This window comes from Cyprinodon tularosa, unplaced genomic scaffold (assembly GCF_016077235.1).
Source record: "Cyprinodon tularosa strain WSP-4 unplaced genomic scaffold, ASM1607723v1 ctg13, whole genome shotgun sequence".
NCBI lineage: Eukaryota > Metazoa > Chordata > Actinopteri > Cyprinodontiformes > Cyprinodontidae > Cyprinodon > Cyprinodon tularosa.
In genome coordinates, this window is record NW_024038114.1 from 980,364 (window position 1) to 997,124 (window position 16,761).

The window sequence follows — 16,761 nt, forward strand, 5'->3', positions numbered from 1 at the left end:
TCTATACATTAAAAAAGCCTCTGTGCAAAATGGACTGAAAACATTGAACAGCTCCCTGAGAGTTTTTTCTTTGTACTTTAATCCTCCCATCTTTTCAGTGGCTGTAGTGAGCCTGCTTTTTGCTGTAGATCTTCTCAAATCTGGGTTGCAGTGTCACAACTGTCCATTATACTCAGTCCAGCAAGCGCTGTTTTTTTTGTTTTTGTTTTTTTCTTCATTCATCCATACCGCTTCCCGCGCCCCCCCTGCAATGGCATTGCGCCCCCCCCTAGGGGGCGCGCCCCACACTTTGGGAACCACTGCACTAGTCAGTTGTAACAATAGTTGTAGCTATTATTCCAGACATTTTGCTAAACACAGAGGCAGTGAGATTGGTGCTTAAACTATGAAGGAAATGGGCTACACAGAAAAACTCAGATGCAGAGAGTCGGGGGGTAATCTCTATGAGAAAGAAAAGCAAAGAACCGTTAGCTATGGTTTGGGCAGTGGCTCCTTCCAACAGATATGTAGCTAAACACAGAAACACTGACTAGGATTTCCTTTATAGGAATTGAATGCATTAAAAAGTGTCTTCATAGGTAATGAAATCACAAATGCTTATTTACAAAGGAGCTGGACAAAAGTTCCTGTCTTCTTGGAAACCATTTTACTTCTAAACCAGAAGGTATTTTCAGCTCTAAACATCCATGCGTCTCCCACCTTAGTATTTGTCAACGCAGCCCTTTAGATGTGAGGAAGATAAAACCTAAAGCCACATCCTCTGTCTGTTGGTGTTTGTACTTTCCCTCTTTCTCGCTTTGAAAGCATCCAAGCACAGATGGAGTACGTTGTTTTGATAGTGGTTTTTAAAGTAAAGAACACTATCAAAGACTGGTTATGTCAAAGGATAAAGCAAACAAACCAGCTCAGCTGTTCGATCTATCTAGTCCAGCAAAGCAAAGAACAACAGTCGATAAGCTAAATGGCAACTGCACCAAAACTCTTGAGACATCTCTTAGCGACAAGAATAAGCAGTTTAATATCTCAGGAACATGGGCTCCACCTTTAAGAACGTATTCACAGGTAAGACTGTTTATTCTACTCAGGAGGTTATGAAGCCTTCTGCGTTAGTAAGGCTAAAATGAGGTCACCTCAGGTTTCATCCATCTTACTGTACACCACAGCCATGACTCATCTCCCAAGGCAGTTTACAGCCTTTCACACCTTAAGACATGTGACCAAAACAGCTGTCACACCTCTAAGATAGCTTTTAGAACTGAATATAGCATGAGGCCGGTGTCTTGTGTGTCCGTAAAGACCCTAGTAATGACTACAGCTTATAAGCCTAATGGCCTAGTTTGTAGAATTGCAAAACATTTCAAATGAGTGAAGGATGTCATCTAGAAATAAAGGAAAACATTTACACTAATAATAAAGTTCTATCCGTGAGTTGAATCTGATTTGGGAACATCTGGTTAATGGTACAAATGGCAAAAAAAAAAAAAAAAAGAGGTAGACCTTAAATCAGTTGCAAGGAAAAAGAAACTGTTGATTTGAATAACTTTTAATTTGATTAAGAGATGCATGACCAGACACTGAGATTATGATCTTCTATGTGGACAGAAAGGAGAGGATTCAACTGAAAGAAATAATCTGTTTAATTGTGATTAATCTATTACTGAAATGACCAACTATTTGGGTCATTAACCTTCTGGACTATAAAGATTCTTCAACATGATATTTGCTTAAGAGTCACTCAGAAGTGATTGAGTCTGAATTGTATAAAAAATATAAACATTTTCTATTTATTATAAAAATTCTTATCTGTTAAGTTGCTTTAGGGGAAAAAAATCATATATATTAGGGCTTGGTGATAAACAAAAAATCTATTCACTTGATTTTCGGAGTATCACATTTTTTTCACCAAAAGCACACCTATCATAGCTTAGAGGGATGCCAGTTCATCACTTTGTTCTTTTGTGTTCTTTTAATTGATAAACTAGCCCTCTAATACCACCAGCTCCAGAGATTTAATGTTCTGTTTTTATCCTCTGTTGTGAAAAATGGTTTTCTTAGAAGCATGTTTTGCAGCTTTAAGTTAAGGTCAACTCCCAGAGAGAGAGATAGATGAGAGATAAGTGTAATCAAATATATTTTTGGAAAGCGATACATGTAATTTGTCATTATAAGAAACTTAAGTGAAAGGGGAAAAAAAATCGATCATTCTGATTTTTTAGGAAAACATTGACGATTACATTCCTAAGCCATATCACCAACCTATTCATCTATTCATTGCAGTCGATTTTTCCAAATAAATCTGAGATCCCCAAAGTTGGTCCTCACGGGCCCGCTCTCCTGCAGGTTTTAGAGGTTTCCCTGCTTCAGCACAGCTGATTCTGATGATTGCAATTCGGCAAAAGCCTGTTTATAAGCAATCAATGAAAATCAGCTGTGCTGAAGCACGGAAACCTCTAAAACCTGCAGGACGGCAGCCCTTGAGCACCAACTTTGGGCATGCCTGAAATAAATCAATTGGCTGCTTAAACTGTTTGTATTAAAATATGGATATATCGACCTTAATGATAAAATTAGAGGGGTTTTTTTGTTCGTAATTTAGTCATTTATCATTCAAAATTTACAATATACTCTGTTTTTCACTTCAAAATGTTTCTTTATTGGGAAATGTTAATTTGCTAAAAATATTTCCTTTTAAGATGTATTGATTTATCACAAAATGAATTGCTAGATTAACGTCTTCATAAAATAATCAATAATTGCAGCACTAGAGAGGATAGACTCTCATTGCCAGCAAAAGCTCTATCAGTGACTCCCTCTATGAGAAATAGACTCAAATGTGCTAAACCAGGAGTCTTTTCCATTGGAAAGAAAAACTGAGCTAGCGGCAGCAGGAATCACTAATATTGTGCTGTTGAAGGGGAGCAAAATAAATAAAATTTGCAAAAAGTGTTGAACAAGTCCTCAAGCGCTGAAAGCCTAAAGCAGCAAAACTATTTAGATTGTAAAGGATGTCTCAGTTTTAAGCTCATTCTCCTGTAGAAAACCAGGGAGTTTGTTCCACAGAAGCTGCTGTCTTTCTTTCAGCCCTTCTTTGTATCAGTACACATGTTGGTTTCAGTTTAACATCTCATCACCTGGAAAATATCTGATGATGCCCTTTATAATTTTTCTTTCACGATTTAATCTCGCCGTTTTGATGTCTGCGGAAGAGGCTGTGCATACTAATATAATTCAATCTTCTTCTGCAGCAGAGCAGTGATTTTCTGGTGTGAAATAATATTGACTCATCCCAGAGTTCATGCAGCAGTTCTCTGACGCGTCTTTGCACAGCACCAAAAAAAAAATAAAAAATTGTGGGCACTTTTAAGGACTTAACTCATTTGGCTGTGTTAATAATGCATCTCATTGAATAATTCATATTTCTGGAAGCTTTTAGATTTTTCTATCTATAATAATAAAACTGCATGTCTCCCCCTGCAGGCAGGCAAGGTGCGCAAGCATGTGTCTGAGCAGGAGAAGGCGGAAGAGGGTCTGGGTCCCAACATCAAGTCCATCGTCACCATGCTGATGCTGATGCTGCTGATGATGTTTGCCGTCCACTGCACCTGGGTGACCAGCAACGCCTACTCCAGTCCCAGCGTTGTGCTGGCGTCATACAACCATGACGGGTGAGAGCTGCAGAAGTGAAGATTTAATAACTGCCACTACCTAGGTTCCCAGTGGTGGTTCACAATATAGGAAGACTGATCCAAACACACCTTGCAAATAAGCTCAAAATGCATAGACAGGGCAGCACAGAGCTGTGGGTTCTTATTGGTGCATGTATATTTCATGAGGTGTATGGAAATACTGATGTCATCGTAAAATCCGATAAGTCTGTTTAACATAGTTTCTCCAGGTTACAGCAAGCACATGTAGACCTTCTGTGAATGAGTTAAACAGCTCATATTCCTCTCTCTGAAATGCTTCACTGGCCTAATTATTTTTTTGAAGCCCGAAGGAAGAAATATTGAAGGTTAAATGTTAGATCCACAAGTTCTCATGCATATATTTATGACATTACAGTAGGTGCACAGACAATACTTTAATCATGCTATTCTGAGCTATGCCACTGTCAGGTATGCTTCCTTGTTTTGGATGCATGCATACCAACAACAACTTTAGTGAAATTAAAGACTTGTCTTTTATAACTAATGATTTCTTACTTGATTAGGAACAGATTATCTTATTCTTATTCATAGCTTTGCCTAAATCTCTTATTTTCCAGATCAGGGTAACACAGTATTTTCTTCAGACGTGAATGTCCTTCTAATTTTTACATTCTGTTGTATCTGTTATTTTTACATTCTGTTATATTAATGGAAACTGTCAGGTGTTTAAATGTTTTTTTTGTTTGTTAAATAAATTCCTTCTTAGTAAAAATCAATTTACCTTTCAGAAAAACAAAGCTAAACAAACAGCCAGAGCTGCAATAAGGGGGTTAGATGAAGGTATGTTTGTATCAGAGTGGCGTAGTCAAAGTTAGACCTAAGTCAAGTTAAGCATATGAGCATGTTTTAAAATTAGATATTAATGGGTGCTTTCTATCCATGTATACATGTAGCAGAGATGTTTTTACAAAAGATGGGTCAATTCTTTAAATTGTTAGTTGGGCAAATGTGGCGAAGAAGCACCTCTAAAGGCCTCCAGCTCAGATTGCATTGAAGCATTTTCTGCACATTTTGAATTCAGGGTGTTAAGCAAAAATATGCATCAGTTTTTTGATTTTGAGGGGAAAAAATACAATTTTTCTTGGCTTATCTTATAAACCTCATGTCCGTACTACAACAAAATGTAGAAATCTAAATAGATAACAGATACTTGCAGTAGGCCTGTTGAGGGGGATTACTTTTTAACTTTTTTTTTTTTCCTCTCCTACTTTAGGACTCGAAACATCCTGGATGATTTCCGGGAGGCTTATTACTGGCTGAGACAGAACACCGACGAACATGCACGTGTGATGTCTTGGTGGGACTATGGCTACCAGATAGCCGGCATGGCTAACAGGACCACCCTGGTGGACAACAACACATGGAATAATAGTCACATAGCGCTGGTAAGACCTCTTTTTTCAACTTATCATTCTATTATCTTTTTGCTCAGATAAACACAGGGAAACCAATGTCTTCTTACAATTGAATCATCAGCAGATCTTAAGTTTTTGTCTAATTGAAACATTACGCATCATCACTTGTTTGAACTAGAATTTTCGCTGTAGGAAAAGTCATCAATTGAGAGTCAGATTTCCTTGCTTTGATTTATTTTTCCAGCCCTAAACAATAAAATGCAGACAAATGTTTTTATCTCTTAGTTAAATCTTAAAGCCCTGCAGCTCCGCTCTATCTTGTTTTCTACCTGCTGCCTCGTCTCTGCGGCGTCTGTCCACAGGAAATGAAATTACAAGGAACACATGATTGTATTTCTGTTCAATAATTCTCCTTTCTGCCCCTGCAGAATTGAAACGGTGCGTCTTTTCAAAACAAGAAACCCCAATTAAAGTCTAACTTCAGCTGTCAATGCTTTCAGGTGGGGAAGGCCATGTCTTCCAATGAGAGCGCAGCCTATGAGATTATGAGGTCACTGGATGTGGATTACGTGCTGATCATCTTCGGAGGAGTAATCGGCTACTCTGGCGATGATATAAACAAGTTCCTGTGGATGGTGAGGATCGCTGAAGGGGAGCACCCCAAAGACATCAGGGTGAGTGATGGAATAGAGACCTGCTGTGTGAGAGATGGATGTTTACTGTTAAAAGAAAATGGTCGGAATAATGCAGCAAACTGGATGTCAGACAATTATGGTAATTCTAAAGGATGTTATTAGATTTATTTAAATGAGGGTAGTTGCATCCCTGCACACAGACAGTCTCAAAAATAGGACATACTTTTGGAAATAATTCAGCCTCAATGGAGGTTTTAGGGTAAAGGTAGATTTGAAGCTGCCTTTCATTATTATAGATCAGCTTTAAGCAATACTTCGAAAATCACGATTCAGTTTGTTAACCCTTTGATCAACAAGTGTAACGAGAAAAAACTTTGAGGTTCTTAAACTTTTTCTGAGGAATAAATGTACTAAAAGTAAAGTTTACTATAAATAGTTTACCATTTATGCTTAAAACCATAAATTACAAGCTAAATGTCAATATTTCATCTCACTTTTGCATTAAATGTTTTACTAAGATGTAAGAAAAGCAAATAATCAGCAAAACTCATACATTTTTCATTTTAATAAAAAGTGTAATCAAGATTTGCTGATTCTTTTGCAGATCAGTAAATCTTGTTTAAACTAAATGAGCCCAATGATAAAACTAAGAATTAATATTTTGGTTCTTCAGTGCTTCTTGAAGTTTTCACCAAACAGCCAGATTCCACGTTTTATTGGTTTTATTAATGTTTCCTTTTGTTTTTCAGGAGAGTGACTACTTCACTCCTCAGGGAGAGTTTAGAGTGGACAAGGCCGGCTCACCGACTCTGCTCAACTGCCTCATGTACAAGATGTCGTACTATCGATTTGGCGAGATGCAGGTGAGGGACAAACGTCTACAAAAAAGTCATTTCAGCAGATCATTTCTTTACCACCTGGGGCACGGGTTAAGTCTCAGGAACAATTCCCCTCCTAGGAGATTCCTTTTTATTGGTGTTATGATCCACTTCATTCTTACAAATAATGAGCTCCAGTTCGGTGGCACAATGAAAAACTAACAAGCAGCTGCCATCGCCAATCAAAGACAGAAGCACCACTCTGTTTTATAGTACACAGTTTCAGCAGGAAATAACAGGTATCTGTCAGCACTAAAGGTGAAGGATTCCTGCCACTGAAGTTTCAAAGCGGTGCCGGCTGACAGGAAGGGATTTTAAAAGGAATTGCTTCAGGGGGCATGTGGTGTCAAAGGCTGTCAGAGGAAATATGAGGGATTGGTGGAAGCTTTTTAAAAAATCTGTCAGAGCTTCTCATGGCAGATTTTGGGTGGAAAAATGGGATATCCGCCCTGCTAGGTGCTCGCATCCCTGCTATAAAGGCCGCTCGGCCAAAACTGGGTGAATCAATGCAGCTGCAGACCACAGAGAGAGAGAGAACATCAGCTGAAGCTCAGAGCACAAAGTCAAAACAGACACACTCTGATTTCAGGATGTAGGGAGAGAGTCTGGGGAGCAGATTAGGTTTACAGAAATAAGATGAGCCCAAGATAACAGAGATGTGAGCGCATCACAGGGATAAAAAAAAAAAAAAAACACTCATTTTCCTAACATTATATTCTAAATATTACTCCTTACATATATGGACTTACAGCTCCAGCTCCTTTTATTGACGCCTACGGTGAAAATGTGTAACAAGACTAAATACACTAGATTCCTTTTCTGTTGCAACAAGATGATCTCGGATGGAAAAATGTATTCAGTTGGAAAAGAAAAATCATATTTTTACTAAAAGCTTCAATATTTAATAATATCGTAGCTTTTTGTATTTATCGTAAGGATGGAAAATGTGAAAATGAAATGTTTTGATTTTTAAAGCAGCTGCATTATGACTAAAAATGAATCACAGTTTTTATTAGAGTCTAAGGAAAATAACCCCTCCCACTATCTGATCGGCTGCTTAACTGCAAAACGTAATTAGCAGCACAGCTGTAACGCCTCTTTAGCTACAATTAAATTCACTTATAAAGGGCCCTCCACCATTATTGGCACCCCTGTCTAAGATGTAAAATCAGATGTGTGATTTTATTTTTACCACCAAAGTAATGTGATTAAATAAAATTTTGGGTTTTTCTCCCTTTTTGCATTTGGGTTCTATGTTGTATAATAAAATAATTTTTAGAAGTCCTCGACCACGTCTTGAACAGGGGTGCCAATAATCGATGGGCACATGTCATTTCAAGGCACTTTACAGAGACAAAACTGTCAGATTGGTTTTGAAAACCAGTCTGATGACCTTGTGGCGACGATTGTATTGTTGTTGACTCTTCAGCAATCCCTTAGGGGAAGCATGCATGTAGAGACGGTGGAGAGGAAAACTCCCTTTTAACTGTAAGAAACCTGCAGAACCAGGCTCAGTGTGGGTGGCCATCTGCCGAGGCCGACTGGGGTTCAACGAGAAAGAAGCAGACATACAGAAAGATGCAGATATACAAAAGGTAACTGTTAAGAAGCTCTACAGGTCCATGAAAGGCACAGCCAGACAGACGAGCTCCAAGCTAGTTCTTATGTCAGAGGATGAAAGAGACCACATGCATACAGTTAGTCACAGCAAAAGAAACAGGAACAGGAGTGAAAAATAGGGCAAACTCCAACATTTATAATGAAACATTTTGATAGCAGCCTAGCTAATGTTTCAATCAAGGATGGAGTCACAGTTGAACAGACAGATCAGATGAAGCTGCTATGATGAAAAACAGCAGAGGGAACATAAAGTTATCAGTTGAACTAATGAATACAGCAGAGCAGGAGAATAGAGATAGAATGTGGGAAAGTGGTCCCCACCCCCTCCAGCAGCCTGAACATATAGCAGCATACACTCACCGGCCACTTTATTAGGTACCCCATGCTAGTAACGGTTTGGACCCCCTTTTGCCTTCAGAACTGCCTCATAGGCATAGATTCAACAAGGTGCTGGAAGCATTCCTCAGGGAGTTTGGTCCATATTGACATGATGGCATCACACAGTTGCCGCAGATTTTTCGGCTGCACATCCATGATGCGAATCTCCCGTTCCACCACATCCCAAAGATGCTCTATTGGATTGAGATCTGGTGACTGTGGAGGCCATTTGAGTACAGTGAACTCATTGTCATGTTCAAGAAACCAGTCTGAGATGATTCCAGCTTTATGACATGGCGCATTATCCTGCTGAAAGTAGCCATCAGAAGTTGGGTACATTGTGGTCATAAAGGGATGGACATGGTCAGCAACAATACTCAGGTAGGCTGTGGCGTTGCAACGATACTCAATTGGTACCAAGGGGCCCAAAGAGTGCCAAGAAAATATTCCCCACACCATGACACCACCACCACCAGCCTGAACCGTTGATACAAGGCAGGATGGATCCATGCTTTCATGTTGTAGACGCCAAATTCTGACCCTACCATCCGAATGTCGCAGCAGAAATCGAGACTCATCAGACCAGGCAACGTTTTTCCAATCTTCTATTGTCCAATTTCGATGAGCTTGTGCAAATTGTAGCCTCAGTTTCCTGTTCTTAGCTGAAAGGAGTGGCACCCGGGGTGGTCTTCTGCTGCTGTAGCCCATCTGCCTCAAAGGTCGACGTACTGTGCGTTCAGAGATGCTCTTCTGCCCACCTTGGTTGTAACGGGTGGTTATTTGAGTCACTGTTGCCCTTCTATCAGCTCGAACCAGTCTGGCCATTCTCCTCTGACCTCTGGCATCAACAAGGCATTTCTGCCCACAGAACTGCCGCTCACTGGATGTTTTTTCTTTTTCGGACCATTCTCTGTAAACCCTAGAGATGGTCGTGCGTGAAAATCCCAGTAGATCAGCAGTTTCTGAAATACTCAGACCAGCCCTTCTGGCACCAACAATCATGCCACGTTCAAAGTCACTCAAATCACCTTTCTTCCCCATACTGATGCTCGGTTTGAACTGCAGGAGATTGTCTTGACCATGTCTACATGCCTAAATGCACTGAGTTGCCGCCATGTGATTGGCTGCTTAGAAATTAAGTGTTAACGAGCAGTTGGACAGGTGTACCTAATAAAGATGCTGATGAGTGTAAATATAGAAAATAACTCGGGGTAACCTAATTATTTTGGATGAAATATGAAAAAGCTTAAACCAAAGAGAAACGTCTGTTTCAGGATATTTTGAAATACAGGTTTTTATTAATGCTGCCATGAAACCAGCAGCTTAAACGTTAGATGGAGGAAAATATGCAAACGAATTTGAGGTCTGCAAGTCTTCTTGTATTGGTTTCATTTGCAGTTTGAAACATAAGTGAGTTGTTAACAAACATCACAAAATGTGATTTAATGAAAGAAACTTTATCAATTTCATAAGTGTAGTGAGTAAAAGTAGGCAAAACTACAATGAAACAATGATGGTAATATTTTTTATCTTTTAAAAAGTGCAATGTAGAAACAGGAGAAACAAAGATGAGATTGGGATTTTCCAATAAATGTGACTGCTACTGTGCTGTTTGTGTCACGAAATCTGCTCTCTGAGGCAGACAGAGGATGAAGTAAATACGCTGTAAATGTGGCCCAGAAAAGGAAAAGTTGTGTCTGGAAAAGAGGAAATATGAGAAAAATACAATGTTGAACAGAAGCTCAGAAGAAGGAAATGGGAAGGACACGGTAACAGTAGCTGCGTCTGAAGGACGAAGCGTCAAGGACTTTCAGAGCCGAGTAACAGACACAAGAGGTTGTTTGAGTGGCTCAAACAAAAACTTTAATGGATTTGTTGCTCAAGGGGAAACTCCACAGCGTTATCAAAGAGCTGTTAAACACAATGTTTATCTTTTATAATTAAGTTTCAGCTGTTTCTTTTATATATTAATCGGAGCTATAAAACTGGGCAAGCAGCTTTGGGATGCAACTTTATTGAAAAGTTTTACTTGCTTTGTTTTCGTAAAAAACTAGATGAATAAATTTACATTAATGTGACTCTAGCTTGATGTGTGGCTGCAAAGATCGCTGGTTCAAAATTCAGACTCCCACTTTGGGCAAGATCTTTGTCCTGAGCGACACTTAGTGCCAGGAAGGGTTTATTTTGTTAAACACTTTCTGATGGTGTCTGTGAAAGGGGTTGTGTAAATAAGTTTTTTTTCTTATCTTTTCTCTCCCAGCTGGATTTCAGAACCCCACCTGGCTTTGACCGAACGCGCAACGCTGAGATCGGCAACAAGGACATTAAGTTCAAGCACCTGGAGGAGGCATTTACCTCTGAGCACTGGCTTGTCAGGATCTACAAGGTGAAGGAACTGGACAATAGGGAGACACTGGACCACAAGATCCGCAGCGTGGTGACCAAGCAGAAGTACACCTCCAAGAAGGTATCTGTTCTAACATACTTTTCATCTTGAACAAGAAATAACCATTTTTGATAAAACATTTACATGATCTCCTGAAATACTGTTCGTTATAAATGGTTGGCAGTGTATAGGTTGACTGAGTTTACTTTATCGTCTCTGAACAGACTGCGAAGAGGAAGCGAGGACACATCAAGAACAAGCTGGTCCTGAAGAAGGGCAAGAAACTCCCCAAAAAATAAAGATGGCTCTGAACTCACACGAACGTAAAGAAACCTCCAACAACCAATGATGAAGAACACAAGGGGCGGCCAGGTGCCTGGCACTTGGTCAGGAGCGCTTCTCGTTAATACGCCCTTGTTTATCGAGGGAGCGTCATATCCGGCCTGACCAGAATCGTTGTCCGTTTTATCCTGAGGACTTCTGTCTTGCTTTTTTTTGTTTGTTTGTTTTTGTTTGTTTTCTGTTTGTTTTCTACTTTTTACTTGAATGTGGCGAGGCATAGGGCGGCTCTGATTGATTAAAAATCTTTTTTGTGTGTGTGTGTGTGAGTGTGTGCGTGTGTTTAAAGGGGTTGTTAATGACTTGATTATTAGTCAGGAGATAGTGTGATCCATTGGAAGATGAGGAACGTTTGCACCAAAGACCCATCAACCTGGCTCCATAGCACATGGGAAGTCATTGCTAAGAGCGAGGGAAACGCCGGAATGAAAGCTGAGGAACTTGTTCCTGACGCGTGTACAGAGAACAGTATGCGGTATGGAGGAACGCCACCGTCTACACACAGCACATCTGTAATATTAACCTTTTTACCATCCTCATCTCCTTAACGTCTGGCTGGCTCTTTTGTTCTCCACAGATTCTCTAACCAATTGGCCTAATATGTAAATACCTTCTGTAAAGACACAAAAAAGCTCTAAAATGATGGTAATATATTGGATCATTGTGATTTTTAAATGCAAATTTCTTGGTTTTTCTTTGTCTTTTTTATAGGACAGCAAGTAGAACAGTGAATGCAATAATCATACACAAGAGTGGGGGGGGTACTTCAGATCATGTTGGAAGAACGAATTTGAATGTTAGATTTTTTAACATCTCCCCTCTTTTATTCCACAGCTTGCATTGACTGTACATTTCTGTTTGGGTTTTTAAGGCGGAAGCAAGAAAACGTAAACAAATAAACAAAAAAAAATAGGTAGTGATTTCAAATTAGGCCTTCAGGGGGAGCTCTTGATTGAGTAAAGCCTAGTTATATCGCCGAACTCTAACTTGCCGTTTACGATTTGTTTTTGTTTGTTTTTTTTGCTCGTCATGCATCTGCTGCTGACCACACATAGTGATGACTTTGTTTTTTAAATCTGGAAATCAACCTTAATGTGAAATAGGTTTTTGGTGTAGACTGGACGAAGACGGATGTCTGAGTAGATGGAGTGACATTCTATAAACCAGGAGGGGAAAATTATTGACAGAGCTGTGTCCTAATACTATGCTGCATACTTATCCTCAGCGTCGATGTTGGATTACATCAGATGGGCAAAAAGAGGAGATAACTGTTCCACAAAGTCTTTGGGGGTTGTTGTTTTTTTTCCAGTAAAATATTTGTAGAACGAAATAAAATCCTTTTCCATCATAAAATCATAACTTGCAGGAAAATTTGTTTTTTGTGAATGTAAACGAAAATTCAAGGGCAATTTTAGACAAATGCATAAATCATTCTTTTATTTGTAATCATTCTTCTGCGGCTGAGGAAATTTGTAAAAAGTAAATAAAATGATGTAAAAAGAGGATAGATTTTGAGAATTTATTTCACCAAACCTTCTGAATTACCAGTGATAAATCTTTTTCAGCATTACAGTATTCAAACCTTCATGTTTCTGAGCAACTTTTCTTGCATGATTAACTGTAATTCTGATTATATACAAAGTTTTATATATAAGTGTTTGAGGTTGGAAGAGCCCCTCATCATCACCCTAATCTTAAACTCCCACCACAGATTATCTAATTAAAGTCTGGACTTTGCTTCAACCACTGAGAACATTTTCACATCTAAATAACCCTGCTGGACAAAACTGCAGCTCCCAGAATGCATCATTCCCCCCCAAACCAGCACAACCTGCTTCATGTTAACACACCATGATGGAATGTTGCAAATTAACCGAAGGAGAGTTAAATTATTTGTACCTTATAAACTATGCACATTATGCACTCTCTGTTTGGTTTAGAGGAATATTCGTCACAGCAGAGGCTAATTATTAGGGCTTAAAATGCAAAAAGACGGTTTAGAAAGTTATGTTGACATTAGTAAAAATTTCTCACTGACAGGTGATGCTATAATGTAAAGAAAAAACCTGATAAATTTGCGCAGACAAACAGTGGATAGCAGAGATTCAGCCCTAGCCTTTCCAGAAACTGTCCTCTTCTGTCAGCTGTCTTCTGTTTCCTGAAGTTTTTTGTTTTTTCCCCCTAAAAGAAACTTTTTTAGTTGGCTGAGGATAAATCTGCTCTCTTCACAGTTTTAAATCTTTGCATCTCCTTCATTTGCTGAGTTGATGGCCTTAAGTTATACCTACCTACTCAGTTTTGGCCAAAAACTGTCCCCTAATGGATCCGTTTTGCCCTGATCTTTCCATTAACAGGATAATTTTAAAATAAATTTCATATAAAGTAAATCTACATGTATTTGGATATATATGTGTAAAGGAGGTTGAATGAAAAAGCACAACAGACTTTAAGCATTTAAGAGACATTTTAAAACCTACCATCACTGCTCTGTGTTGATCATTATTTATTTTAGCCAAGCAGACAACAAACAGGTGTAGAATTATAACAGTTTTCCACTGAATCAATAAAGAAAGATGCATCAGCTGGATTGTGCCGTACGGCTTTGGGACACAGCTCTGACCCTGCACTGTTTGCTCATGTCGACAAAAACTGAAAGGGGGATTTATGCACGCTTTGGGAACGTTTTTCTGTTTTCTTTCAAACCAGAGACACTCTCCTGTCTTTGCTTTGTTCCATCACACAGAAATTAACTTTTTTTTTTTTATGTTTCTGAATCAGTTTGTTGATTTTTCTGACTGTTATCATCAGAGGCTTTAGGCTGCTGGAACGGGGACATTTGGACGCGTCGTTGCACTCTACCTGTCCTTTGGGGTCACCTTTGTAAAGAGAGGACAGAGTTCAGATTAAGCCTTAATGTGATGTAATTTTACTTTTCCTTATGTGATCATTTTTCCTTAAATCTTCTTAAATTGTTGCTTTTTTTTTTGGCTCTGTGCGGTTCTTCCTGGACTCTTTTCGTTCGATGCAGTCTCCAACTTGTCCCTGCTCACCTTCAGAGTTTACATCTTGTTCAGTTGTGCCACCTCTAAATATACTCCTAAAGGAAGACAGCCATGCCTGTGTGTGATGTTTTATTTATTTATGTGATTATGTTTATTAGTTTTTCCTCTGGAGGTTTTTATTCTAAAAGCCAGATGAGGGCAAACTGAACCACTTGATGGCAGCATTCACCTTTAACTACAGATCTGTCTTTGGGAGGAATGATGGGGTTTTCCAGGGAAATCATATTCCTGGTTACATTCCTGATCCAAACTAGAAGCTTCTGAGATGAACCGTTACATAAGCAGTGTGATGATGTGACTGTTTTTTTCTCGTTGCGTACAAATCTGAAATGTCGTCATTTTCTGGATCAGTAAGAGGAATAATGATTATGGAAGAATTCTACTTAAGACTTTCCTGCCCTAATATCTAAAAGTGGCGTATCCATCCATGTGTCAGTCTGCCCTTCATCCCTCCTTCCTTCATCCATCAGTTTCTTTCTTTCATCCATCAATCAGTTTGCCCTTCATGCATCAGGCCATCAGTGCTTCTGGCCAGAGGTTCATCAGTTTCTTTGATATGTGTTTTCCATCGGTTCCTTTCATCTGTCAGTCAGTTTATATATGTCCATCTTTCCTTCCTGTCTGATTTTTTTTTAAAATGTGTCTAAAGAGTTCTGTATTAAGCTTTAGATTTTTGTCCCTTTTTTCTTATATATAGTTTTATTTTAGAAATGGGCAGTAATAATTTCATTAGGTAAATTCTCTTTTTATATTCAGGAATTCTGGTGGGAAAAAAAATGGGTCTTGGGTTTTCCTGCGTATTTCGGATTCATCGGCTCTAACAGCTGCTTTAAAGGAACCGATTAGTCCTTCTGTCCCATCAGGTTCTGTTAATCATCCACCGAATTCAGTGAATCATGCTGAGAACTGATCGGAGAAACTCTGCCCCAAGTAAACAATCCAGGAAGTCTATGAAAATCTCTTTATTGTCCCACATTGGGGAAATTAACTCTCTGCATTTGACCCGTCCCCTTTGGGAGCAGTGGGCTACCATTCTGTGGGGCCAGGGGTTTTGCTTAGGGACCCAGAGTGCAGGCTGGAGGGGGATCAAACCGGTTACTTGTAACCTCAGAGCCATCAGTATGTTTGAGTCGCAGGATCGATTGTTCTGCAAGCAGAACCTGAAAGCGAATGTTTAGGATCGGGTCTAAATTTTAACCCACTTTTCAACATTGAACTGTAAAATGTAACTGATTCTATTTGCCTTTTCCTAAGATTTTTGCTTTCTCTCAGTATTGAGGCCTCTGCTGGGTAACATCTTGCTACGACCCATTTCACTGCTGAGAAATTCTGCCTCTCCTGCAGATGTTGCTGCAGGAACAAGTCTGCTTTCAGACGCCGACAGCTCAGAAACAGAACTGAGGCTCTTTCATGTCCTTTAAACCTTGAATCTCCTGCCGTCCCCCTCAGGTATGAGTACACAGAGAATATATCTCTGGACCACTTTTAATAATGAGACTCTAAATCATGAACTGATTCTGGGGTTAAAATCCACCCAGTCATTTAGTTTGGTTCTGTTCTGACAAAATGAAGCTTTTATCATCAGAAGAGAAGATGATGGGAAAAAATACTTAGGACTTTTTCTGACTAATTTTATATTTTAGTCTGGTTTTACCTCCTAGATAAAAACAAAGTTATGGATCCTTATGAAGTGGGGGGGAAATTATACACAGTTTAATAATTAACAGATTAAACACTTTTTTAGATTATTAGAGCTGAATAACCATATGTCTTATAGACTTTAACTGTGGGCAGAGAGCAGAAAGCTACTTCATCTGTTAGCGAGGGTTGAACATGTGGGGATAATTGAAAACATGGTTATAAAAAAAAAAAAACATCCTACAATAAACAGATCATTTTATACTGAACCAGATCTGTGGTGTGAAGAAGACTTCAGGCCCAGTCTACTGCAGACAGGTTTTCTTTGAGAATCGCCCTGATTTTCCTTCCTTCTGTCACTTCATCGCTTCTGACCAGCTCCTCTCACTATGCTGAGGAACCGCCCCGCCCAGCTGCTAACGCAATATCCCCATGGAGACGCTGTTTTCCACTGACAGGACCTCTTCTAAAGAGCAGAGGATCTCTGCAGCTTCACATTTAGCATTAACCTCTGTGTCTTAATGAAGCAGTGCATCAATGGCCATTAAAGATTAGAATAAATCACAACCAGACGGACTCTAATTAGTGACATCTGATGGTAATTACTGCCATTGGTTGACTTAAAAGTATATTTGTAAAAGGAGCAGAAATACAAATAGAAAGGAAGGAAGGAGCTTATAGACAATTTGTAGGAAATAAAATTATAGTTCTATGCTTTTTGAGTTAATTTGCTCATAAACTGCAAAAAAAATAAAAGCTGTTG

The 16,761-nt window shown here is 39.2% G+C and overlaps 1 protein-coding gene across 1 annotated transcript in view; it reads left to right on the plus strand.

Annotated features, from left to right (window-relative positions):
- stt3b (STT3 oligosaccharyltransferase complex catalytic subunit B) overlaps positions 1–14,410 on the plus strand; it is a 117,934-nt gene extending 103,524 nt beyond the window's left edge. The window contains exons 11-16 of the mRNA XM_038277021.1: positions 3,478–3,665; positions 4,921–5,092; positions 5,563–5,736; positions 6,447–6,560; positions 10,834–11,040; positions 11,184–14,410. Of these exons, the coding sequence (XP_038132949.1) occupies positions 3,478–3,665; positions 4,921–5,092; positions 5,563–5,736; positions 6,447–6,560; positions 10,834–11,040; positions 11,184–11,258 (930 nt within the window). The 3' untranslated portion in view covers positions 11,259–14,410. The remainder of the gene's footprint in view (positions 1–3,477; positions 3,666–4,920; positions 5,093–5,562; positions 5,737–6,446; positions 6,561–10,833; positions 11,041–11,183) is intronic.
- The last annotated feature ends 2,351 nt before the right edge of the window (positions 14,411–16,761 follow it).